Consider the following 27,723-nt stretch of genomic DNA (forward strand, 5'->3'; position numbering starts at 1 on the left):
ACTCCTAAAGTAGGAGTGCAAACATTATAAACCAGAAAAAATATTTTGGAAATCAAAATTACTTACAGGCTGCAAGGGATTACAAAATCAGAGTTTACTCGCATTGTGACACCATCTCCTGATGCTTATGCTTTCTGTTGCTAATCAGAGCATGATAAACTGTGAGTCAGTCCACAGCTGGCTCTATGAAACATAAAGCAGAAAGAAACTCAAAAGTCAAAATTACTTCAGTAACAGACCACAAGGCTTCCCTGCTTGCATTGGACAAGAGGATCCCCATTCTACAATGAAAAGCCTTCCATTTTTCCTATTGTGTGTTGGAGTTTCCTATGGACTCCCTGTCTTTTCACAGGAAAGAAGTTATGATCAAGATATACAGCGTGCACAGGTAATAATTCAGATGGTTGAACGCCTTTCCAATTCTATGATTATCTAATGCCAGGGCCACATTTTTTTCTTCAGACTGAGGATGGGGACTATGTTTTAAGATATTTCTGGTAGTTCATGGGGGGAAATGGCAAGAATTTCAAAGCTGAGAAGCAATTGGACTTATTTTGTTGCAAGCTAAGAGACTGAGCTAAAGGTATTTGGTTTGAGGGTTGCCTCTGTCACAGACTTGCTGGTTGGTTTCTGGTAAACTAGTCTTCCTGAGCCTCAAGCTAGGGTTGCCAGAGTCAAACTGGAGAGGGTCCCTATTGCCTTTAATGGTTGTAGAGAAGAAGGGTTTCAGTAGGTGTTGCTGTTACAGGATCCCACTCCAGTTTTCAATCTGGCACTTCCTCCAGTACTAACATGGAAATTAAGGTTGCCATGTGTCAGGGCACTGGCTGAAATCTAACAGAATGGCTCTGACTCTCTGGGCTTCCAGGTAGGAAGACAAGCTTGGGACATAGGACACTGGAGAGGCAACATTTGATTTTTCTATGTGAAGTGGCCTTAAAGTCTGAGGACCCATCTCCACCTGTCCCCAACTGAGCATAAAGCTTGGTACTGTACTGTATGTGGGTAATGTCACTACTTCAAAAAGCAAAGAATGAGGAGGAAGGGAATAGAGAGAAAGAAGATGGCCCTCCTTGTACTATTTGGAACAAGGCCAGGAGTAGAGCACTATCCCTGAAACTTGTGAGAGTTCTTGTTGTTTTATCTGGCAAGTGGCTTGGTTCCTGAAGGAAAAAAAACCTCTCTGGAGGCTGTTGTCCCCAACAACAACAGCATAAAGCCTGGGAAAACTCCCAGTGCATCACATTTGCTGTGGGTAAGGCCATATGAGTAGCAGGAGTGTGAGTATCTGCTGTAGCTACTGGGAAGATTTTGCTGCCTGTTGAGCTATCTAATATCTCTCTCCACAGCTCTTGCTCTGGGTTGCCATATAATCTAGCTAGCCAAATTCTCGGCCCATTTACCTGAATTAGCTTTATGTCCATTTCCATAGCATCTGAACCAGAAGCAGTCTCAGCTCATGAATTATCCATGTGATATCAAAGGACCCACCCCTGGTCTCAGATTTGGGCTCTGCATTTGCAGGGAATAGGATTTTGTTGATCTGGTAATCTTATTGGATACTAGCAATAATAATTTACCTGTAAGGGTTAGTGAAGCAAGTATGCTACACATGCAAAATACTTTGAATACTTAAAAATGCAATATAAACATAAAGAATTATGGTTGTTATGCAGGAAAATGTGGTAGAGCTATCTAGAACAGAATGTTAAGAACTTTGGTAAACTACATATCCAGAGCTTGGAGTTACAAATATTGTAACAAGTAATGAGTCACAAATATTATTGTTACTCAGAACTAGTTACTGCTGGATAATTAAGGTTAAGAATGATTAATTTTTAAGCAGTGTAATAAGTAGGTACAAAATTTCTTTATTGATGTCTAAGTCACAGTTTCTAATTATTTTCAAAAGTTATTTTAAGAACTTTTCAAGAATAATTTTGTCAGGTTTTGAATACTGTTGCTGTTGTTGTTGTTGTTAATTTCATTTATATCCCACCTTTGTCCCAATAATAGGACTCAAGACAGCTAGCTACATATTTAAAACAATACAAATTAAAAACAAAACAGAAGCATCAATAAAAGTGTAAATATTGTATAAGATTTTTAAAAACAATTTAACAATTCATGAGGTTAAAACATTTATCATTTGAAATAGTACAATCCATTAATAGACTATATCAAAACCTTAAAAATAGCACCACACAAAAGCCTCAGTTTAGTAATCTGGAATTCAGGCTTGATTTATTCTAAAACCCATTCATTTGTCTTTTTAGCAGTCCATGGCTTTTATAGAACTCTTCTTCCAAGATGCTTATCTTAAGAATAGAGAGGGAGGCACCTCCAGCCCTGTCACAAATATACTATTTTCTATTTTCATAAGCACAAAACTGCTGTAGTTACAACTCCAATATATTGCCAACTGTGTCTGTGTTTGCAAGCATGTAATAGCCACATAAAATGAAACCTGATATGAGTTAATAAGAATAAAATTGGTTAGAAAGAAATCAAAATATAGTTTTAAATGTTCAAAAGGCAAAAAGAAATTATTGCAGGCAGAAATAGAGACAGAACAAATATCCAGATAATTACTCCATTTTAAAAAAACTGATAGTTCTAATTGGTAGCTCCCCACAAAGAAGGAAAACACCTTAAATTAGTGAAAGCCAGTGCTTCTTGTAAACCATTCAACACATGGGACTCCAGTATAGTGGAGTTACAACTGCAAGTTCTTGTGTTAATAAAATTTATACTTTGTCTTTCATTAACTGTTATCCCCGCCTGTTTGTAATGTTCTATTTTTATCAGAAATATCTAAATCAGTTTTATGAGCAAGAACATGGACCAGGCCAGCGAGGCTGGAAAAGCAACAATTACTCCTTTGTGAACAAAATTCAACAAATGCAAAGATTTTTTAAACTGAATGTCACTGGAAAAGTAGATGCTGACACACTGAAAGTTATACAGCAACCAAGATGTGGAGTTCCTGATGTTGGGCAGTTTGTCTTGGCTTCTCCTGGATGGAAGAAAACCAAGCTTACATATAGGTAATTAATAATATGGTTCAATGATAAATACATTAAGGTAATCCTAAACTTCTATGCATTTATTGAAAATAAACACTCAACTCATAGAGAATTTGGATTTCCTTTGCAGTAAACAGGTATTATTGTTGTTGTGTACCTGCACGTCATTTCCAACTTATGGAAACCCTAAGGCAAACCTATCACAAGGTTTTCTTGGCATCATTTATACAGAGGCCTTCCTCTGAGGCTGAGAAAGTGTGAATTTCTTTTTTATATATAAATTTTTATTAAATTTTAAAACACAGCCAACAAAGAGACAACAATACAAAAAACATGTACATATACCATTCACATACATTACAATACATACACAAAATAACTTTCAATTAAAAAGACTTCCGAAGTCACCTAATAGCTGATTCATAAATCCTGTATCTTAGCTGTATATCTTTTTTTAACTTTGTTCATACCTTAATGCACACCCTTCAACTATATATGATCTTTTTAATGTATTTGTAATATTTATATCACATTCCATAATATAATACAAAATGATACAAGCTTCTCTTTCAAAGTCTTTATAGCTATACATGTTCGATATGCTTTAGAAAATATTACAAAATATTGCAGCTTCATCCAAATTTTGTTCTATTTCTCAGTAATTTTCCATGTGTTCTATACCAGAGTCTTTTCTTAGAAAGTGTGAATTTCTCAAGTTCACCCAGTGGGTTTTCATGCCTGAGTGAAGATTCAAACCCTAGTTCAACTATTCAAGTTCTAGTTCAACACTCAAACTGTTAAACCATGCTGGTTTTTAAAACAGACATAGGATACACTTTTTAGAATAATGAAATCTATGACTTGTGCATGGAAGACATGGGGAACATGTGGCCTTCCAGATGTTGATGTACTACTATTTCAATCATCTCACATGACTGGCTCTTTTGACTGGGGCTGATGAGAGTTGCATTTCAATCTGGAGGGTTGTACATTAGGGATGAAAAGAATTTGCAAAGACTCAAGAAAAGAAAACAAAACAGGAAAGGTGACTGGAAATGCTGACAAAGAGAATCCTCCTCAAGCCCCTTTCTCATTTTTTCCAGTTATAGACTCAAGGGCTACTGCCAACCCTACAGCACAGATTCATCTATTTTCTATCGCTTCCCAAAGTGGAGGAGACCAGCACTGCAAGGAAGATGGTTGTGGGTTGTGTTCCAATAGCCAGCACACAATTATGTTTTCTGCATTTTCATGAACAGTGGCATCACTAGGGTTGGCATCACTCAGTATGGTAACTCATAGTGTTACCCTATTAACTTCCTCCCATACCACACCATACAGAAACTTCAGCAATATCCATTCTCGGGACTTCCAAGTTGGAGCCATCTTTAAATTTGGGAAGCAGCTTGTCTCTGTACATAGAGATAGCTTTCAGAAATAACATCATCTTCTGCTCTGTTTCCAGACTGGCCCTGTCTGGCCAGCATATTTTAAGCATTAATGAACCACCAGGTTGTTGCAACTAGGGTCTAGGGTCTAATTTGCACTGCAGAAATAATGCAGTTTGACACCAGCCATGGCTCAATGCTATGTAATTCTGAGATGTGTAGTTTGTTGTGGCACTAGAACTCTCTGACAGAGAAGGCTAAATATTTCACAAAACTACAAATCTCAGAATTCCATAGCATTGAGCTGTGGCAGTAAAAGTGGTGTCAAACTGCATTAATTCTGCAGTGCACATTAGATCCTGGTGAAAGAGAAGATAAATCTCTTGTATAGAAGAAGTGATGGCAGATGTAACCTGGAGGAAAAGCTCTTCTACACAAATATTTAAGCCTCTTCACCACATGTACTGTGGCCACAATCCAGCTCATACTCACTATTGAGTAAAAATACCATTTGAAGGAACTGCATACTATTCATTCAACATAATGTGACTGTTCTTACCCAGACTATCTGTTCTTATTCACTGTCTGGATTCCTTTGACTATGGCTTTCATGGTGGAGTCATCACAAGTGGACGTTTTCAGTGGATTTTGATACACACACACACACACACACACACACGGTACTGTGAGTACATCTGTAGGCACTTCAGCCTACACACTGAAAAAAGTAATGACCTCAAATTCTTTGCATTGGTGAAAAATTAAAATCTTCCTCCTGACCACTTCTGATCTCTGATTTTGCATACAATTTCCAGGTGCATGGCCTTAGTAGTCATTACAGTGATGACAATGATGGAGGCAAGGGTAAATTTTTCACCCTTACATTTTATAATTTTAGGATCGTGAATTACACACCTGACATGAGACAAGATGATGTGGACACATCCATCCAAAAGGCATTTGAAGTCTGGAGTACAGTGACTCCTCTGACTTTCAAAAGGGTTCATGGGAGAGCAGACATCATGATTGAGTTTGCAACTAGAGGTAGTATCCTAATATTAACCAATTTTAAAATGTAAGGAAAATATACTCCTTATGTTGCTCTAATGTTGTGAATGATGAGTTCTCCCTGTGGTGTTGTTTAGTGCATGGCCACTGTCCTCGACATTTTGATGGGCCTCTGGGAGTTCTCGGACATGCCTTCCCCCCCAACCATCCCTTACGTGGCAATGTCCACTTGGATGAGGATGAAAAGTGGACTGCCAGCTTAGCCGGTAAGCAGTGATGCAGTTGCAGTGTTTGAAAATTCATATGTACATACACACAGTCTCATGTTGGACTCTTGCACTCAGTGCTGGGAAACATCAGCTTTTTTGTACTAAAGCTTCCCAATTCATCCATCCAGCATGGCCAGTGTTCATATTGGCTGGAGGATTCTGGGAACTATAGTCCAAAAGGAGTAATTTGTCTGAGTGTAAAAGTTCAACATGCAAGTGTGTATTATTATTATTATTATTTACCCCACCTTCCTGCCAGTACAGAGACTCAAGGAGGCTAACAAATCTAAAACAGTCCAAGTTAAAACACTATAAAATATGTGAAATACAGGTTTAAAAAACAATTAAACAATTCAAACAATTAAAAACATTATATTATTAAAATTTAAAGTTTAAAACTTTTAAAAACAAAAGCAAAACAGCATCCATGTCATGCTTGGCGGCATAAAAATGTATTTACCTGCAGCTGGAAGGACAGCAGGGATGGAGCCACCTTGGCCTCCCTAGAGAGGGAGTTCCAGAGCAGCCACTGAAAAGGCCTTTTCTCTTGTTCCCACCAAAAGCACCTGAGAGGATAGGAGGGCAGAGATAAGGGCCTCTCCCAATGACCTCAATATTCTGGGGGGATCATACAGGGAGATACGGTCCTTCAAATAGCCTGGATCCAAGCCATATAGGGCTTTATAGGTCAAAATCAGCACTTTGAATTGTTCCCGGAAATGGACTGGCAGCCAATGGAGCTGTTGCAACAAGGGAGTTGTATGCTCCCTGTAGCCAGATCCAGTCAACAGCCTGGCTGCAGCTATTTGGACCAGCTGAAATTTCTGAGCATTTTTCAAAGGCAGCCCCATGTAGAGCACATTACAGTAATCAAAATGGGATTACAGTGTAAGTGTGTGCACATATCATCATTATATAGTATAATGCCCAACTTCTTAGGATGTGCATGATTCCAGTCCTATAGTTACTGGGCAATAAGTTACCTAAAGTACTACTTTTTCCCATATCAGCCTGCCTGAAATATAAGTACTGACAAAGAGCCCTTTCTCTGTGTTTCAAGTATGTTGATGGCACAAGTGATCAAGAAAAGAAAAAAGAGCTTTCTTGCTTAGTTTTTTGTGGGGTTTTTGGGGCTATGTGGCCATGTTCTAGAACATGACCATATAGCCTGAAAACCCCACAAAAAACTATGGATGCTGGCCATGAAAGCCTTCAACTTCACAGCTTTCTTGCTGGTTGCACGAAAACCTTGAAAATCCCTGTCCCAAGATACTAGGCCAGTATTCTCTTTGTCTTCCTTTTCCCAGACCTGAAGATTTGGGTTTGATGTAATAGTGTATTTGTATCATCTGTTTTTATTATACTTTGTCATTTTTATTATATTTTATGTCACTGATTTATTTTTTGCTTTTAATCTCTATTAATCACACTGTCTGATCCATCAACACCAGAAGAGCAGAAGAGAAGTTTTTATGGCATTTAAAAAAAAACTGAAGTCAGTAGTGCTTGCTTCTGACATCATACATTCAGCTTGTAAAACACATTGAGCTTTAACAAAAGATCTTCAGCCAGCTGAAATGCAACAGTTGGCTGCTCCTTATAAATGCAAGCAATCTTGGAAAAGTATGTTACCACTTTCACTTCTAGCCTGAAGTAGGAACCTTATTGGAGAAAAAAGAAAGGAAAGAAGCAGCCATTGTTTGAGTTTTCTGCCTTCCAGTGTGAAAGTTCCGGAGTTCATTCTCAGCCTTCCAGTGTGCTAAAATGTCAAACAACAGTAAAACTTATTGCCTTTTTAATTGTCAGCTCAAAGAAGGACTGTGAATTACCATGGCATGCTAGCAGAAGATATCATCAATCCTACTGTAAAAAAGGTCCCAGAACCTCACTCTCCCATGTTCCCTATCCATTACACCACAATAGGTAAGTTTGGGGGGGGGGGGATGCTTTGCAGCAATTATAGTTTAGTGCAAACTGGATTGATATTGAAGACTGGTCAGTATTGCATAGGTATGTGCCTTCATGTCACCCGTTGACTTATGGAGACCCCATGAATTTCATAAGGGTTTCTGAGGCAAAGAATACTCAGAGGTTAGTTTGACATTGCCTTACTCTGAAACACAGCCTACAGCACCTGGTATGCCTTGGTGGTCTCTCATCCAAGTACTAACCAAGCATGACCATAGTGCTTAGCTTCCAAGGTCAGAAAGAATGTGGTGCTTTCAGGATATTAAGGCTTAGAGAAGCTGTATTACCACATTAAACAAAGAAGACAGGAGACATTCTATTGAGCAAAAGTGAAGTTGTGGCATTTTGAGCACTCTAGCTTAATATGTTACTAGTGGCTTTCAATATGGCACCAGTAGTTGGAAACCTGGGGTTTATTTGTCTGAGTAAATTGTTTTATATTCTTTTTAAAGTAATGTACTTGACTGTATGTCTCCTTGAGAAAAGTTTAAATAAATAAGTAAATATATTTATTAATTTTTTAGAATTTTTTAGGTGCATGAAACTCAATGAAGCTTGCTTCTGATTACATATCAGGGTCCATGCATAATATGTGTTTGTTCACCTATTCCCTTACCTATTTAGAGTTCAATTTATGGCTGGTTGCTGCTCATGAGATTGGCCATGCACTTGGCCTTGCACATTCCGATGACCCAAGAGCACTGATGTTCCCAAATTATAAACCCATTGACCCTGAGGATTTTCCACTCTCCCAAGATGATATTGATGGCATTCAGGCCATCTATGGTAAGAAGAAACAAGTACTGTACTTTTTAAAAAAAATGAAAGAAAATAATGAAGAACAAACATCAAAAGAGTCCATTACTACCAATTAAATAAGCATCTTTGTTACTATAAATTACCTTTGGAAGTAAATCTCATAGATGACCATTCCAGTCATAGTCTCTGCAAGTCTTCTGATTGGTACCAAGAATGTTCTAATGCAGAGCTCAACTTAATGGGAGAAGAAGCTTGAGGAAGCTAAAAAGAGGCAGAATTTGGAAATATATGCTGAGAGATCTTGTAGCACCTTTGAGACTAACTGAAAGAAAGAAGTTGGCAACATGAGCTTTTGTAGACTTCAGTCTACTTCCTCAGATGCTTTTACAAAAGCTCATGCTGTCAACATCTTTCTTTCAGTTAATCTCAAAAGTGCAACAAGATCTCTCTGCATACTGAGTCTACAGATTGACATAGCTATATCTTTGAATTCTACCAGAATTTGGAAATGTTGCTTGTTCTACTCTGACTCCATCTGGATGGATGATTATGGGATCTACAAAATTCTAGACTCTAAAAAGGTGTGTAAACTAGAGTCCTCCTTCCAGTTAAGTGGAAAGACAGAGAGGGAAGGTCTGATTTGGTGGGCATCCCATCTTCCTCATGCATATCACAGCTCACCTTCTGAACAAGGAGGAGGACCTGATGTGGGGAAGATGAACTAGGCCAGCCCAGTGGCACATGCCTAATTATGAATCCAAGCCATTGTTAATCAGAGAATAGAAGATTTCTCTTCATCTTCTTTTTTTTAGGACCATCACTAAATCCACCAAAGAAGCCTATGAAACCAACACTACCAAAAGCCTGTGATCCTAAGATATCATTTGATGCTATCACTACACTGCGAAGAGAAATCCTCTTTTTGAAGGGCAGGTAAGCACAAGTCCATTTTAAAACAATACTTTTAACACTGGAACCTAGATTGCTGTGAGGGGGAAACCCACTCTGTATCCTGCTATTCGCTGGCTTTCATTAGTTTGCCACATTTTGATATGGCAGGTAAGTTTTAGGAATAGGAGAGCATTTTTAAATAGTCAACTAGAAGTCATAAATAGGGGTCCTGGGAGCCTGAAGAAGTACAGAGGGCTATGTAGACCACTGGCTGCACTTTACCTGCTCCTGTTCTAGTGCCTGTTTACATTCTATGGTTGTGTTTTCTGCCCTGCCTGAACATCTCTTGCTTCTTTACATTGACTGCTAGATCAATACCTGTAAAAATGCTTCTACTGTTGCTTGTTATCACTGATACCGATTTTATGCTTATTACTAAATGGCCATGATTATAAAGGTCTGGAAACCATGTCCTATGAGGAGGGTTTTAGGGGGCTGGATATGTTTACCCTGGAGAAGAGAAGGTTTAGAGGTGATATGACAACCCTGTTTAAATATTTGAAGGAATGTCATATTGAGGATTGAGCAAGCTTGTTTTCTGCTGCTCCAGAGACTAGGACATGGAGCAATGGATGCAAGGTTCAGGAAAAGTAGTAAATATTAGGAAGAACTTCCTGACAGTAAGAGTTTTCAACAGTGGAATATACTCCCTCAGAGTGTGGTGGAGTCTCCTTCTTTGGAGGTTTTAAAATAAAGGCTGGATGGCCATCTGTTGGGGATGCTTTGATTGTGTGTTCCTGCATGGCAGAGGGTTGGACTGTTTGGCCCATGATATCTCTTTCAACTGTATGATTTTATGATTCTGTATTGAATGTGAGGGAGGTGACACGTGTGTGTTGCAAGCATCCCCAGAGATAGCCTATCACAGTGGTGGCGAACCTATGGCACATGTGCCAGAGGTGGCACTCAGAGCCCTCTCTGTGGGACGCATGCTGTTGCCCCAGCACAGAGTTTGCCAGAGTTCATTATTAGAAAGCCTGAAGGACATGGCACTTTGTGATAAATAAGTGCAGTTTGGGCACTCAGTCTGTAAAAGGTTTGCCATCACTGTCCTATCAGGTCATCAGTTCCCATGGTGCCACTCTCATCAGCTCTACCCAGCATAGGCAATGATGAGGAAGGAGAGAATTTTCTTCCCCTTTTCTCCACTATATCACTAGGATTTAGAGGTAATCTAATTAGGCACGTATTGATCTTCTCCTTTTGCAGGTGAACTGAAGCACAGAGAAATTCATGGGGCAGAGAAAAGTTGAACCAGCCACTTGAAAAATCATTCTTATTTGTATATAGTGTGTTGCATAAGGGAAACTTTAGACTTGTTTCAGCTCAAAATTATGTAAAGCAGAACCTTTTCAAATGGACCTTGGCAATGCTGAGGAACCTCTGCATCAGAAAAGGAGGATATACATTTGATAAATAAATAAAGATATTAATTTGTTGTTCTGTGCCTTCAAAGTTGTTTTTAACTTATGGCAACCCTAGGGTGAACCTATCATGGGATTTTCTTAGTAAGATTTGTTCAGAGGGGGTTTTCCAATGCCTTTCTCTGAGGCTGAGAGAGTGTGACTTGCCCAAGGCCACCCAGTGGGTTTCTTTGGCTGAGCAGGGATTTGAACCCTGCTCTCCAGGAGTCCTCTTCCAACACTTAAACCACTGCACCACATTGGTTCCTACAAGATTTAAATGTTGATTCTCAAATGCTACCATGTAAAATGTTTATTATACTGAAAGCACAGGAGAGGCAGGGTGGCACAGTGGTTTGAATGTTGGACTACAACTCTGGAGACCAGAGGTCAATTCCTAGCTAGGCCACAAACCCCACTGGGTGACCTTGGGCAAGTCACATGCTCTCAGCCTTAGGGGAAGGCAATGGCAAACCTCCTCTGAACATACAGAAAATGCCATGATAGGTTTTCCTTTGGGTCACCATAAAATGGAAACAGCAATAAACCACTGAATAAGTGATGTGCTTCATATTAAACATCTATAGCAGTGGTTCCCAAACTTTGGTCCTCCAGGTGTTTTGGATTTCAGCTCCCAGAATTTCTGGCTGTTGGCCAAGCTGACTGGCCCTTCTGGGAGTTGAAGTCCAAACCATTTGGAGGATCAAAGACTGGGAACCACTGATTTTATAGCATTGTGCTGAAAATATCCTAAAGTCACTGTTTACCTTTATAACATTATAACTGTGTAAGTTTCAATGTTCTGCTCTTGGTCATCCAAATTAATTACATGAGTACAGCAAATTAATAATACCAAATTAATTATATTCATGCAGTGAGCTCATGGCTTCCATGTCAGTAGGATGGTGACTCCACTCCAGATTCTAGTCTAGCCTTTAAAGGAGCTAGTCAAGACTCAAATTTATATTGGGAATAGGATTCCAAGCTTGGATAGCTCCTTTAAAGTACATATTAAAAATCAGAGTGGATTAAAGCCATGGGCTCACTGCATGAATAGTCAAAGTATTAGGTAGACCCTCCCTATCAGTCAGATTAATAGCAGATATGTCATATTGTTCAGATATGTTTTGTTCAGGGAAATCTTCAAAAACCTACTATAGGACTCTGGAAGACTGATGTATATTAACACCAAATATTTGTATTATCTAGCATCTTTTAAAAAGCCACTTCTATTGATATATTGCAATGCAAAATGTATTATATTAATTTCAGGCACCTCTGGAGAGTGTACCCTACTCACTCAGAAGTTGATCTTGAATTAATATCAACCTTTTGGTCTTTTCTACCATCCAACATCCAAGCAGCTTATGAAAATATGAATGATCAAGTTTTCTTTTTCAAAGGTAATACACTACTCTTTGTAATGTTTGAATCAAAGGTTTAAAAGAGGGATGGGCAAAAAAAAAATATTCAGCTGCAGGAGAGAAGTGGATAGATTCCTAAGATGTGTTGTTGCTCAGCAAAGTTGAGGTCAGGCTCAGCATGTACTGGGTATGTGTGTGTTAATCTGTGTACAGCTCCCTCATGTGGCAAACAATTAGACCTAAAGTTGTGTTTGCCATTAAAATATTGCCTGGCATGGCCTGACTCAGGAGTGTCATACAAGGCAGTAAATCAGAATTAAAGCAAGATATTGGTGTATTTGGCTAGTACTTAGCACACTGTGTTGTGTCTATTCAGTTGCTGTTTCATATTTCCTTTGATTCTATGATGCACCTTTTCATTGACAGGGAATCAATTGGGTCGTAACATCACTGCTGTTCCATTAGTTTCTCTCATACAAAAGGTCCCTTCCATGGTGGTAAAATTGATGGCTATCACATGGAATGAGGGGGCATTATTCTTCTCCTCTCCCCTCTCCCCCTCACTATTTCCAAGGGCCAAGGTTGTTTTTACTCAATACCTTTCAGATTTGTTTTGTTTTTGTTTTTGCTGTGATTGCATAATTACCCAAAAGGGTAATCAAAAACCCAAAAGGAATGGAGTAAAAACCACCTCAGCAGAGACACTCATGTACTGAAAGGCATAGAAGGCAGGTTACAGAGCTAATGTGGAAGGGACCATGGATTGTTAAAGTATCTTACTTGTGTGATTGAAGAGAAGTGTGATGCTGAATGATTTCAAACCAGTATGTTCCCATTTTCTTCACTAATATGATTTTTTTTTGTGAGAAAAAAATCTGGAGTTATAAAGTCCTCACTCTCCTTGTGTATATATCTATCAAGTTGCCTGTCACAGGGTTTTCATAGGCAAGGAACACTCAGGGGTGACTGGCCAATGTCTTTCTCTGAAATATAGTCTACAGCAACAGGTATTCTTTTGCAGTCTTCCATCCAGGTACTAACAAGGATTAATCCTGTTTAATTTCCAAGATCAGAATGAATCTGAATCATTCTGGGAATTTAGGCATTTCTGAACTGACTCTGCTTAATGACAAAATCCTGGGCAGAAGAAGTGTGAAGCTTCTTGTAGAGCCTTTCCTGAGCAGCAAAGTCATTCTCACTCAAGCTGCACAAGTATTTGTCTTGGGAAGCCAAAATGAAAGCTTAGAATGATGGAGATTATAAATCAACTCTCACTCAGCATCCTCCAAACGTGCCTTCCCCATCTCTTCTTAGCTAAGATGTGAAGCGTAGGGAGGTGTCTTTTTCTCCTCATCTTTGGCTCATTGCACTGGCTAGCAGCCTATCTGGGTACGTGGACTGAGAATTAGTCCTCCAAAGGTGTCCTATTCCTTATCTGTTTTAAAGCTGGAGTAAGTTGTTCCACTTAGATGATCAAAGACTTGAGTTCAGGCTGATCTGCAGTAAAGAGATCCACATGGAGCTTGCTAAAAGGGGGAAAAAAAGAAACTCTTTCACACAAGGACCTTTTATTTTCCTGTTTCAACAGATAATCATTTCTGGATGATTAGTGGCTTTGAGATGCATCCCGGTTACCCCAAAACTATTGACCATTTTGGCTTCCCACAAAATATTAAGAAAATTGATGCTGCTGTTTTTGACAAAAATAGTGGAAAAACCTATTTCTTTGTTGGTACCAAATACTGGAGGTAAGAGCTGGCATCCTGTTAGTTATAGTTAGCATTTGAACTGCTGGTTATGATATTTAAAGCCCTACAGGGCTTGGGTCCAGAGATTCTGAAGACACTATCTCCCCATATGAGCCTGGTGGAGCTTTAAGATCTACAGAGGAGGGCCTTCTCTTGGTCCCACCCTCATCATAGGCACATTTGGTGAGGACATGAGAGAGACCCTTCTAGGTGGCAGTCTCCAGGTTGTGGAATTCCTTTCCACAGGAGATCCAGTTGATTCCCTTTTCTGTGGGCAAGTAAAGATGTCTTTATTTAAGCAGACATTTAGTTTTTAATTAGTTGCAACAAATGCTGCTTTGAATGGGGTGTTGTGTTTCTATTTTATGATGCTTTAAATGTGCTTTTGAATCTAGCTTTAAATAGTATTTTTAACTTGTATGTTTTAAATAGAGCTCTGGTTTCTTTTTTTTAAAAATTGTATTAATAATTTTTAAAATTGCATTTTGTTTTTTAATGGAAGTGAGCCACTCTGAATCCCATGCTTGGAGAAAGCAGGACATAAATTAATCTAATAAAATAAACAGTTACTTTAATTCATGTATAAATCCCTCTTCAGAAACAGATAGATAATTTTGTCCAAAGTGGGAATCTCTATTCATCTGAAGAGTACAGCAGCAGAGTTGTACATGTGATGCCACTACACATTGTACATGCAGGTTCACATTGTGAATGTCATATGCAGGTGTATACAGTGTACTGTGTATTTCACATCTGTTTGCACATTTCATTATGCAGTGCAGTTTTGTTGTTGAACAACCTCACTTAAGTTTTGTGTGTAAAGTTATCTTCATCTCATAGATGAAGGCAGTTGGAACATTGGGTTTTGATAGAGTATTTGGAAAGATGGCTCAGCCACTGTAGGGTATATAAAATGTTAAGACACCCATTTCATCTAAAAATAGTGTAGCAGACCTACATCATGTTCAGCAGGTACACTTACTACAACAGATATGACACAAGACATGCTCCTCATGAGGTTAAAAACTAGCAGAATTAGTCTGACTTTGAGATAAATTTCATTCTGTAAAAAGAAATTCCTAGAAAATCTTTCACTGATGGTTTTCGTTCATTGGGGAGATGTTGTCAAAACTTCATTTTGAACTGACTAGCGTTTCTGAATAATAATAATAATAATAATATGATTTGTATTTCATATTATAAATTATATTATATTATATATCATCATAATTTTCCCAGCCTATGATTTTGGGAACTGTAATCCCTAAATGCATCTTTTACTACCTTAAGGTAAATGATTAATATAAGATTGCAGGCTTAGACTTCTTTCCATATCATTAATGAGTTTCTGTGGAAGGGCCAGTTTTTTGGAATATCTCATGCAAATGCCATCATGCCTTGTGTTTGATAATAATAGACATAGGGGCTCTACAGCCCGCTCCTTTCCTGGCCAGATCAGGACTGCAGCAACCTCACACCGTGGCCCTGATCCAGCCTCTGGAGGGCACAAAAAGGAGCCATAAAAAGTGACTCTTTTTTGTGGCCTCCAAAGGACATTATAGTTGTGACGGTACGGCTGTATGGCATCCCTTTGGCACTGCATCATTTGGACGCAGCGCCGGAGGCATACCATGATGCCGCACGGCATCTGGAGTGGCATGCAGCATCATGGCACCCTGGTGGTGGCATCATGGCATGTGTCATCAGGACATTGCACCCCAACTTTCAGGCCAGTCTGTATAGGGCCTCAGTTCCCCGATCACTGACATACAACATTATTAAGAGAATTGTGTTTTCTTGCCATAGTTGTGGAGGCAGGGATAAAAATGAGGATGAGAGGAATGGTGTCAAATAGCACCCTTTTAAAAATGCTACAGATACATTGTTCTTTCAGCATCATCTGTAATGTATGTTGAACTTAAATTTGGGCAATTCAGTTTCCTCAGTTGTAAAGTCACTATCTCAAATGATATTATTCAGGTATGATGAAAATAATCAATCCATGGATGTGGGGTACCCACGAAAAATAAAAGATGATTTTCCTGCAATTAGCCAGCAGGTAGATGCAGCTTTTCAGCACAATGGTAAGTGTAAACTGAATTTTCTTATCAGTTAACACATATCAGAGATTTGGATCATGGAGTCAGATCCTGCTTTTTTTCCTTCTTTCAATAGCAGCATAACTAGATCCAACACTGCAATGTCCCCTATGCACCAGCATAACAGAACATTTTCTCTCTTCTCCCCAAAGCCCGCAGGTCTCCACCTGGAAACTGGGTCCAGAGGGTTTTCCAATCTTCTAGACCAGTGGTTCCCAAACTGTGGTCTTCCAGGTGTTTTTGGACCATCTCCCAGAATTCCTGACTGTTAGTCAAAGTTGTTGGGGCTTCTGGGTACTGAAGTCCAAAACGCCTGGAAGACCAAAGTTTGGGAACCACTGCTCTAGACCAAGTTTGGGGGATGTACAAGAAGGTTACAAAGGTATCATACTCCCATTGGTTTTACTGATGGAATTAGTGGTAACACCATACATGATGAATCTGACAAAATGATGAAAAATGTCCTATCTGATTCAAGCTCTTTCACACACTACTTTATGGTAACTGAAAACATCACCACACAATGGCCCGAAACACACCGGCTAAATAAGGTGGCTTACACTTTAGGGGCGTGGCATTCAAATGACAAATGCCGCAAAGCAACTGGAAGCCATTCTGATGCTGCACTGCGGTCCAAAGGACTGGAGCAAAAAGAAGCAGGAAAAATCCAGCTTCTGGCCACACAGCTGGGGCTTGTGGTGGTAACCCACTTTGGAAGCAGGCCATGTGGTCACCACAATCCCAGCCCAGTCATGACTGGAAGGCACTCCTTCCGAGCTGTCTGTTCTGCACCAATGGGGGAAAAGCTGACCTTCTAAATCCATCAATATTTTCCTGTACTAGCTCCAAAGCTCAAAGATAAATACATCATACATTAGTATGAACACCTGGATCAGAACTGTGTATGTGTGAGTCTGTGTGTATGTGTGGCAGGAAAAGGAGAGTGGACCCAAGGAAATTAAACACATCCACACTTACATTTGTACCTTCAATTAGCACTGTCTAAACGAACCTGAGAAAAGTTTAGTTTCATTTTTACAAAATCCTGGCTCTGCTTTATACTCAAACCAAAGATTCCTGCTTGAAGCCCTGATGGTGCAGTGGTTAAATGGCAGTACTGAAGCCACTCACAGCCACAAGGTTGTGAGTTCAAACCCAAGCAGGACTCCAGGGTCCACTCAGCCTTCCATCCTTTCATAGTTTGGTAAAATGAGTACCCATGGAGTGCTAGTTCACTAATGTTCATTTAATGCAAAATCTCTCAGGAAAATAAATCTTGCTCTAATTAATGCAATCTCTTTTGTTTCTAGGATTATTCTATTTTTTCCATGGCTCCAAGCAGTGGGAATTTGATCCAAATGAGAAAAGAGTGATTCGTGCAATGGGAAGCAACAGCTGGTTTAACTGTTAGAATTTATACAAACACAAATACCTCTTTAAAACCCTCTTTTAAAAAAGGGAAATTATTTAAGTATATTTCTGTCAAGACACCAATAGCAAAGCAATCCAATGCCCTGTAGCTGCCAGCCAAAATGTATTTAAGTTGTCTGTATTTAATCAATACTTAGTGTATTGATCAGTTAGCAAAACTGATGTTTTCCTGGCCATTAAAAAAAAATTGGTACCAGATGTAGAAATGACATTAAAAGAATAGGGATGTGTTCCTAACTCACAAAAAGAAGAGCAGTTCAACATGTTTAGCAAATTCTTTATTCAAATCTAGCAATATGCACAGGTGAAAGGAAACACCCAGGTCAGGTAAGCTTTGACATAAATAAAAAGAAACATTTTGAAGCTTGCAGAGACCCCTTAAAGCTTCTTCCAAAATACATAATTTACTAGCCTCCACTTTCTATATGATTTCCATTTTGGTGGCCAGACCTCTAGACCAATGCTTCATTCACATGTTGGAAGTAGTTGGTGAGGCGGGCTTATCAGTTTCCTACTTTTCTCTGTTTTATTGCTCACATACTCAATAAGGGATTCTGGAGGCCTTGCCTATTGCAGGCAGACATATACAGCTACAAGAGAATCGGCTAGAGGACAATCCCACTTTTTCCCAGGTCAATCTTTGTTTATTGCATTGTTTACTGCAGACACACTGGTGGAACCTGACACCTGAAGTCTGTGTTTCTGCAGCCCTCCTTCCCCCAGTGTTGATCCTGCTTTTGCAAAGGCCAGCTAAAAAAAGGATGAGAAGGGAAGAAAAGACTTTATAAAAAGGAGGCTCTTATTAGAGACTTTGTTAACTGAGGTATTCCGGTACGTACTCAACAAAAAAACTGTGCCAAGATTTTCAGTATCTTTTTTATAACAGAATTAACACATTTTCTTCAGATGTGGAATGCAAATCTGTACATGGCTACTTAGGCGCAAGCCCCATTTAATTCAATGTGCCTGACTTCCATGTGTGGGGTTGCAGTTCTAATGTTTTAAGTTATGAATGAGCATGCAATAAAGTATCTATTCATTGATACAACTTGTGTTTAAAAGTTTTTATATGGTATTTGTGTATAGTGGGATGGGGCAAAACTGAAATAGTTAAATTCCGATCACATGTAACAGCAGGGGTGAGAGTGGTACAGCCCTTCATATATTGCTGAACTGTAACTCCCAGCATTCTTCACCAGTGGCTATGCTGCAGGGAATTGCAGTTCAACAACAGTTATTGCATGATTTCCATTCCTGCATTACACAGTAATTTTTAACATGAAGTTTAGCATCCATGACTAACATATAAGAAATGTTATCGGAAAAAGACTACAACTTATAGGAAGTTGTTTCTTGCGGTGACCTAAGCTATAGGCAGTAAGATCTGTATTAAGAAACAGTAGTGGTGAAGAAAAAGAAAAGGATGGAACTACAGACTACCATAAAATACTGTGTATTCCTGCATAGCAAGGGATTGGACTGGATGACCCTTGTGGTCTCTTCCAACTCTATGATTCAAACCCCATAACGTAGGCCAGGCTGAAATGCACTGACTTTCAAGGCTCATTGGGGAGCAGAACCCGGGTCTCTCAAGTAAGACTGAGTTAACGTGGTTGGGGCCCTGAATCAGTTCCCAAATTAGGGCCCCTTTCATGCCCATGTGTGAGTTGTTTTAGGAGCAATGGCACAAGAAATCAAATAAAACAATGCCAACAAAAAAATCTTCACACATTACCGTATATACTCATCTATAAGTAAAAAAAATTGTGGGGGAAAATTGACCCCCCAAAATTGGGTCGACATACACAGGTCAATATGGTAACTTCCCCAGCCCAAAGGGGCAGCCAGGCTGCGGAGGAGGAGGTGGCTCTGCCCCCCCCCCCCCCACAGAGCCTCATCCCCAGCCTAGCTGCCCCTTGGAGGACAACCAGGTTGGGGAATAGAATGAAAGCCAAGGAGGATGGAGAGCAAGTGTTGCCCCTCCCAAGCCTTGTCCCCATCTTGGTTGTCCCTCAGAGGAAAACCAGGGTGGGGAGGAGGGAGGGAGGGCAAGCACTTGCCTCGAAGCCTCATCCCCAGCCCAGCTGTCTCCCAAGGGGATAGCTGAGGAAGGGTGCTGAGAATCTATGTTTTATCCTCAACTTATCCCTGGTTCGTATAAAAATCCCTTATTTTAGCCCCAATACCTGCCCTCAATTTGTAGATGAGGCGGTAGCTTATATTCAACCTTGTAACTTCAGTGAGATTATCAGCCTGATCCCATATATTTCTACTCAGCTACTCAACTAGTATATAAAATGCTGGTCACAGAAATATTGAGAGATTCAGGAAATGACTGGGGAAGAAGAATAAGCAAGTGATACCTTTTCCTTTCAGCACTGAATCCCTGGCCAATGAAAAGCCTGGTGAATGATAGATAATCCAGACCTGCTGCCAAGTTCCAGTGCAACAGTCTAACCACTATGTCACACCAGCCAGTGGCGTTCCCATGTGTGGTGACACCCGATGCAGGGGGTGGGGCTTCAGGGGGTGGGCTTCGAGCCCCAGACTTCGAGTGGGGTTTCCAAGGCATGGGGAGCACCAAGGAACTCCTCACACCAGGCAGAGAAGGCCTCCAAAGCCTCTGTGCCAGGTGAGGAAGGCCCTCAAAGCCCCTGCTCCAGACCCAGGAGGCCAGAAATACCGATGTGTCAGGACTTGGTGTCACCCCCCTTCTTGGGTGTTGCCCCCAGTGTGGTCCACACACCCCGCACCTCTTCGGTGATGCTACTCACACCAGCTCTTTTGCTTTTAGATTGTACATTCTTTAAGGTTTTATATATTTTCCATGGGAGCCTTTAATATGCTTGTGACATTGTAAAAAATATCAATTATAAATCCATTGCTTTCAAAACGAATTCATCATCACTGACTGTATCTGGATTGGGCCTGGAGGCTGTAACGTGGAAACTACCTACTGGGTTTCGTATACTGGAGGGTGTTGGTTTTCCTGTGATTTTCACTGATTCATCTTAGTGTGTCCAGAGGGCACTGCTTATAGCACTGGGTCGGTTTATCAGTAACACCCACATTTACAACCTTGAGACAGAGATTGCTGATAAGTGGATGTCTGAGAGTGGGAGTTCATTGAACTGTCATCAGATCCTTGGGAAGGAAACTATTTCATAGAGGCATGATGGTATCTCCTATTACATTTCCTCAAACATAAAAGAAAAAATTAATACAGCTAAGGTACAGTAATTTCTAATTGCAAAGGGAAATGTCATCCTGCCCAAATACCATTGCTTGCCTTATGTAATCAAAGCTATTAGTTCATTTATATGCAGAGATAGGAAAGTTACTATTAAGGGATCAACATTTAATATGGTTTAATTACATATCCAATGAAAGGGGCACATTTTAACCATTTACTTGGTGTTACATTAATGCTACTTTACAATAGGTTTTTAGAATTATGGTAAAAAGCCGCATCCAAACATTCTCTTTCTCCAGTGCCTGTTTTGAGCTTTGAGAAAAGAAACAGCTGCACAAGGTGTGTGGTTTTTGTTGTTGTTGTTGTTGTTTTAAAAATCATTTCTCATCTGTTTCACAAATAAACCCTCATTTTGTTTTTCCTTTTATCCCTTTTTGGTGCTTTATAGACAGGGCCTTTTGGCAACTGTCGTTACGCGCGAGGGGTGGCGCTTCCTGATGCACCTTGCCCCTCACACATTATGAGGGCGTAAAAATGGCGGCGCCCTATACATGCCTAGCGTCTGCACGTCGCAGCGCCTTGATGATGCCACAAGTGCACCATTGGCGCCTTGCAGCATCATAACAGCACCGGAAAAAGAAGCTGATTTTTACGGCTTTTTTTGCTGCACAGGGGAGCCATGCAGTTTGTCTGCTGCAGCTCCCTTTTGGGCGGTCAGTAAAGCACCATAATCTCATCTCCAAAGTCTACCTTCAATTTTAGTTTTAAGGCCTTCAAAATTCAGTTTCCTGGGAGAGAAGACAAATTTCTATGTGATGTCTAGAACACAAAAAGACATCAATCTTCAAAGAAGGCCATTACCTATTTCTAAGATTATCTTACTACGCGTTGGTTTAGAATCTTTAAATCTTGAAATTAATAAAACAAATATACTGGAATCATGAACTAAAATAAACAAAGACTCCTTCATCAATTTGCTGCTGTTGTTGTGTGCCTTCAAGTCATTTCTAACAAAACCTATCACAGGATTTTCTCACCAAGATTTATTCAGAAGAGGCTGAGAGCATGTTTCATTTGTATGCCGCCTTTCTCCCAGAAAGGACCCAAGGTAGCTCACAGAGTTTCCATGACTGAGTGGGGATTCTACCCCTTGTCTCAATGCTCAAATTACTACACCACACTAGCACATGATAGCTATCTTTAAATATCAGAAGGGATATCCTGTAGAAGTTGGAGCCAGCTTGTTTTCTGATGCTCAAGATATTAAGGGTTTGTCTACAAGGACAAATTACCCTAAATTTCCCCTGGCTTCTTTGTGTCCTTTTTACATAATGTAGAGACAAAATCCTAAATCAGGTGTGGACTACCTTCACAACAATCATCCCTGATACGAGGCTTCCTCCTCCTAACCTGCATTTAAATAACTCACCTTTTGCTGCAGGTTTTCAGCTCTCGTCACAGCGATGACAATGGTTGTCTTCACTCAAAGTCCCTGTAAGCCACCCGGTGGTGGCACTGTGGGCGCAAATCACTCTGACATCTGAATAAGGCACCCCTAGTCAATAGCATGTCTGAATATCTCATTCTGACCTCAGCAGTGGTGCTGAGTGCTGAGCAGGTGGGAAGGCAGTTGCCTATTGTTCATTGTGATTGCCAAAAATCTGCACCAAAAGTAAGCAAGTAAAGGGAAAGTTGGTAGGGAGGATTTGGGGCCAGAATACTCTGGGAGCAGTCTGAAGTATTCCGGTAAATGCAGACTCACCCTAGAATGTGAAGCAAAGGATTCAAATCACAAGAAAAGAGATTCCACCAAACATTAGGAAGATCTTAACTGTAAGAGCTTTTAAACAAATGGAACAGATTGCCTCAAGGACTTCCCTTTTTTGAAGGTCTTTAAGCAGAGGTTAAATGGGCATCTTTCAGGAGGGCTTTATTGGTATATTCCTGCATGGCAGGGGGATTAGACTGGATGGACTTTGTGGTCTCTTCCAATTTAAGATTCTATGACCATGAAGTGTCATGTGATACAAACCAATTGTGAAATGCCCAGGAATATGTGACAAATAAGTAACAATACAGCTTCAAAACGAATCCTTAGTGTCTTGATAGACAATCTGAAAACAAACACCTGTCTTAACAATGCTTGCTAGAAGGCAAAGCACAGCTACGGTAAAGAAAACTGATATCATACTCAGTATTTTAATGGACAAAAGAAAGCAAGTTACTGATTTTCAGAAAGCTCTAGGGTCATCTAGGTGCTGAACAAGACTTGCCTTGTACAGTATGTAGATCAATGTCTGCCACCTAGTGGAGTTATAGATGTCAAAAAGCTTTATTATTTTGCATAGTCTAAAAAAAAAAACCCAGACTTATTTGGATAGTCTTGTTTTGTCTGAGGGAGAATTTACAAAAAAATTTATTGCTGCTTTTATTAATGATAGAGTTGGTTTTTTAACTAAAATTACTATTGCTGTCATGTTTTATTGACTGTTTATGGATGTATTTTAGGTTGTAATCCCACCTTGATCCAACTGGGAGAGGCAGTAAATATAAGTAAACTATTTATTTATTATCATTATTATTCTCCCCAATTCTCTCCTTCTTTCCTCCCCTCCCCGATCTAAACACCTATACTCTGGCATCAGAATAAAGCACATCATTTTCATGTGCTTAATTTTGTATTCTGCTTGATTAATTCCAAATAAAAAATCGGAAGCACTTCTGTTCAGACATTAGAAGGAAAGAGAAGAGGAGCAGATTTAGGGATTAGGGTTCTGCTCACCGAAGCAGGATCCTGAGTTCTGTTCTATTATTTATGCCCTGCCTTATTCCCAAAGCTGGAGTTCAAGGCAGGTTACCAAATAAAAAGGAATTCGGTGCACTTACAATTGAACAATACTAAGTTTTCTATAGAATTAGAACAATTTAAAAGTTTGGTTTAAAATCAAAAAGGGTGGTAAAAAAAGGTTCCTTTTGCTAAACAGATTTTTTCCAGCTTGACAAAAGGGACACTTTTACACCACATTTACAACCTTCTCCCATTCTTTTATGACCAGAAGAGAATGAAAGTGCTCCGATATCATGTGGAGACAGAAAGAGAAATACACTTCTCTCCATTTGCCTGACAGGTTTGTTTGTAATGCAATAAGGCAATCGGAGACAAAAATACACTCAGCCTACTTCTCTCACATACACAATTCTCCACTTCTCTTTGTGTCATAAATAGAACAGCTCCTTCCACTCATGTAGGCGGGCACATAAAAACACATATTACTCCATTTCTAATTCCTGTTCATCTCCACCTAGCCTCCCACACCTCCTGTAGTAAGCTAGCAATCTAGGACACACACCTTCAACCTTTCAAACATACTTACACAGCTATTGTTTAAGTCCAGCAATTTTCTTCTCAATCAGATGCTCCTCTCCTAAAAAGGCTCCCTTACTGCCCCCTACTGACAATTGTTGTTGTTCTTTATTTACATGGTGCCTTACAGGTACAACAGTCTACAGTGTGTGACCACTAAAGAATGAAAAAAAATTGACAGCTCTTGACTAGCTCTCGGACTCTTAAAACAGTCCACAGTACACCAAAAAACAAACAAATAAATAAATTCAGACAGCACAATATGTTACCTTTCTATGCTGTCATTTTTCTGGGACAACAATTGGAGTAGGGAAAATCTGTGTGTTGAGCATCACCCTTCTGCTCATTCTGCTAAGTGGGATCTCCAGCATCTGCCCCAAAGTCTTGATCTGGTTGTATCATCAATTTTGCTCACAGTATTAATATGAGTAGATAATTCTCTCTATTGCGTCACTTCCATGGTGCCCTGTTAGAAAGAGCAGATGTCAAGGGAAAAGAAGATATGATCAGCACTTTTTGTAAGTAAACAAAAGGGAGAAAAAGAAGAGATAGCAAAAAAATCTCACCTGTAATTAAGTCATTTTCTGGCTTGTAGGAACTCTAAAAGTTTCCCTGTCAGGTGTTTTCAGTGTCAGGTTTTTCTTACTTTTGCACTACGCACTCAAAAGCAAGTTGGCAGTCACATCCTTGATTCACCCCATAGACATGAATTCTCTTGTCCCTCAATGCAGCTTCATGCAATATATCTAGATGGCACATTTATAGCAGCTTGATTAAGGTAAAGGTTTCGCCTTTGACAAGGCTGTCAATTCATGTTCAACTGTAGGGAGTGGTGCCCATATGGATTATTCAGCCGAAGAGCCAGGATTGTCAAAGATGATTCTGTGATCATGTAGCCAGCATGACTGCACAGAAAGCTGTTACCTTCCCATCAAAGTGGTACCTATTTATCTATTTGCACTTTTACACGCTTTTGAACACAATTAAGAACTATTACTTCCTTGGCTAATTTTAAGGTGGAATTGAAGACACTTTTGTTTAGGGAGGCATTCTAAATTACTGGTTGTTAATCTGCTGCTTACTTTGTTTTTATTGTATACTGATAAGTATTATTTTAGAGACATTTTAATCATGTAATGTTATTCTTTTAGACTGTATGCTGTTTGGCAGGATTTTTTTTATTTTTCTTATTTTATTTGACCCTTACTATGTAAAGCGCTGTGCAAACTTTACAGGGCTCTATAAATAAATGTTAGTAGTAGTAATAATAATAAGAAAAATTCTAAGTGCTTCACTAAACTACAATTCACAGGATTCTATCAAACTGCTATAACACCAAAGTATAGATGCACTCATGGAAGAACATATATGACGCCTGAGGTCACAACCAGGATCCATGCTCCCAATTGCAACATACTATAGAAATTAGGTGTAAGGGTGCTTTGGGACTGTGGAAATCACTGCTACAAAATGCATTGATGGACACCAACTTGGACAGCTTTGAAGAAGAATTTAGCATTATAATAGATGACAAAGCTGCTTCTAATTTCCAGGCATGATGGTTGTACATTACTTCCATTATCCCAAAAACAGAGCACCAATTAATTCCATATAAATCCTCAAGTATTTTAACATTTTCACAGATGCATATTTCCTGAATTTTGACCTGTGCTCTCTAAATTCTGTGATGACTTTTTATGCTGCAGGAGCTTGATGAGGTGGTTACACTCAAGAACAGATAACAACAACAATGGCTCAGGTCCAGACTATCTGGCAGCCCACATCTCCCTGAATGAACCTGCCTGGGCCTTGAGATCATCAGGAGAGGTCCTTCTCTCAGCTGCACCACTGTCACAAGCATGGTGAGGATGTGAGGTGAGGCCTTTTCTGTGGCTGCCCTAAGACTCTCGCCTTTTTGTCTTCCCATCGGCAGGCAAAAATCTTTTTATTTCAATAAGCTTTTAATAAAATGGACTAAGAGGCGCTGCATTGTTTTAAATTCATCTGGTTTAAGTCTAGATCTGAACTGTTGTAATACTGTGATTAGTTTAATTCTACTTTAATGTTCACCTTTTTTGGGGGGAGGGCGTATTATTCTTTTTAAATTGTACACCATCACCACCATTATCCTTTCTGCCTTAGGTCCTCAATAAGAGGGGGGGGAACCCTAACAAAATAAAAACACACCTTTGAATCTTTTTGATCTTTACCTGTGTCTCTAAGAAGGCTCATGGTCATGAGAAAACCTGTGCTTTAGTAACACAAACATATGCGAATGTATAATTAGGATGCCTAAATTGAACCACTGTAGAAGATAACCTGTCAGTTCCTTGGCTTTTTTAAAGCTACACTAACTGAGGAGAGCTGAGAAAGTATTTAAGTGGTAGGATGTAGGCACCCACACATGGAGTATGAATACACCTTTAGATGTCAACAAGATTGCCCTTGAGGTTATACATAGCACACATATCTTAAGCCTAGACATTTTCCCTATACATTCCATACCAGTTAGAATATTTTTGCTATGAGAAAAATGAAAGATATCAGATTTCCAGAGGCACTTGACTTGGATCCAAAGAACAAAGAGGCGAAACAGAAAGATAAATATGATGATTGTCATGATGATCATGATACATTTTCTCCAAAACTGAGACTCAAGGCCAGCTGAGATCTGACATCCTGCACTGGAGCATAAAGATCCACCCTGGCAATACTACTCCTGTTTATCACACTATACTCTTAAAGTGCTACTATTCCACTTTGACTCCTCTAGCTGCCTCCTGTTGCATTCTGGGATTGGCAGTTTTAAGGAGGGGTATTTAGAATTCTCAGGCAGAGTGCCTGAGAATTCTAAATACCCCTCCTTAAAACTGCAAATCCCAGAATGCAACAGGAGGCAGCTAGAGGAGTCAAAGTGGAATAGTAGCACTTTAAGAGTATAGTGTGATAAACATTGTTTCCTCTGTCATCCTTAGAATCATAGAGTTGGAAGAGACCACAAGGGCCATCCAGTCCAACCCCCTGCCATGCAGGAAATCCAAATCAAAGCATCTCCAACAGATGGCCATCTAGCCTCTGCTTAAAGACCTCCAAGGAAGGAGACTCCACTACACTCCAGGGGAGTTTGTTCCACTGTCGAACAGCCCTTACTGTCAGGAAGTTCCTCCTAATGTTGAGGTGGAATCTCTTTTCCTGTAGCTTGCATCCATTGCTCCGGGTCCTAGTCTCTGGAGCAGCAGAAAACAAGCTTGCTCCCTCCTCAATGTGACATCCTTTCAAATATTTAAACAGGGCTATCATATCACCTCTTAACCTTCTCTTCTCCAGGCTAAACATCCCCAGCTCCCTGAGTCATTCCTCATAGGGCAAGGTTTCCAGACCTTTCACCATTTTAGTCGCCCTCCTCTGGCAAAAATATTCACAGATATTTCAAATTTGCTTCCACTTTCCCAACCCATATTGCTGGGGGTGACATTTTGAATTCATTTAAAGTAATCCTTTGATTATGAAACTTTAACCTCAAAATGCAAGTGCTTCAGTCTTACTAGTATCTTGTGCTCTTAGTGAAAATAATGTACAAAAACACATTGTACCAAGGGAAATTGCTTGTACTAATGCAGATCCTGGGGAAGAAAGGAAAGAAGGTAGGTAGGTGTATCTACTGGGGCAAATGAAGTTTTGTGAGGAATAAAACAGTTTGCAAACTGTTGTAAAAACAGAATAAAACAAAAGTCCAGGAGATAAAATTTGAA

At 39.7% G+C, this 27,723-nt stretch overlaps 1 protein-coding gene across 3 annotated transcripts; it reads left to right on the forward strand.

The window, feature by feature from the left end:
- The first annotated feature begins 266 nt into the window (after positions 1–266).
- LOC149320008 (matrix metalloproteinase-27-like) lies at positions 267–25,772 on the forward strand. Of its 3 annotated transcripts, XR_016279910.1 has the most exons (12): positions 267–388; positions 2,809–3,047; positions 5,313–5,458; positions 5,560–5,688; positions 7,498–7,614; positions 8,284–8,445; positions 9,231–9,351; positions 12,045–12,175; positions 13,725–13,884; positions 15,865–15,968; positions 17,294–18,245; positions 25,678–25,772. XR_016279910.1 is itself a non-coding variant. In XM_089508253.1 (11 exons), the coding sequence occupies exons 1-11, from the start codon at positions 287–289 to the stop codon at positions 17,392–17,394; spliced, it is 1,512 nt and encodes a 503-aa protein (XP_089364379.1). In that variant the 5' UTR covers positions 267–286; the 3' UTR covers positions 17,395–18,429. The 3 variants fall into 3 exon arrangements, 2 of the variants coding, with proteins under 2 accessions (XP_089364379.1, XP_089364380.1); XM_089508253.1 differs by lacking the exon at positions 25,678–25,772 and having other exon boundaries at positions 17,294–18,429; XM_089508254.1 differs by lacking the exons at positions 5,560–5,688; positions 7,498–7,614; positions 25,678–25,772 and having other exon boundaries at positions 17,294–18,429.
- The last annotated feature ends 1,951 nt before the right edge of the window (positions 25,773–27,723 follow it).

This window comes from Sceloporus occidentalis, unplaced genomic scaffold (assembly GCF_023333645.1).
Source record: "Sceloporus occidentalis isolate IW3139 unplaced genomic scaffold, rSceOcc1.0.p SCAF_2, whole genome shotgun sequence".
NCBI lineage: Eukaryota > Metazoa > Chordata > Lepidosauria > Squamata > Phrynosomatidae > Sceloporus > Sceloporus occidentalis.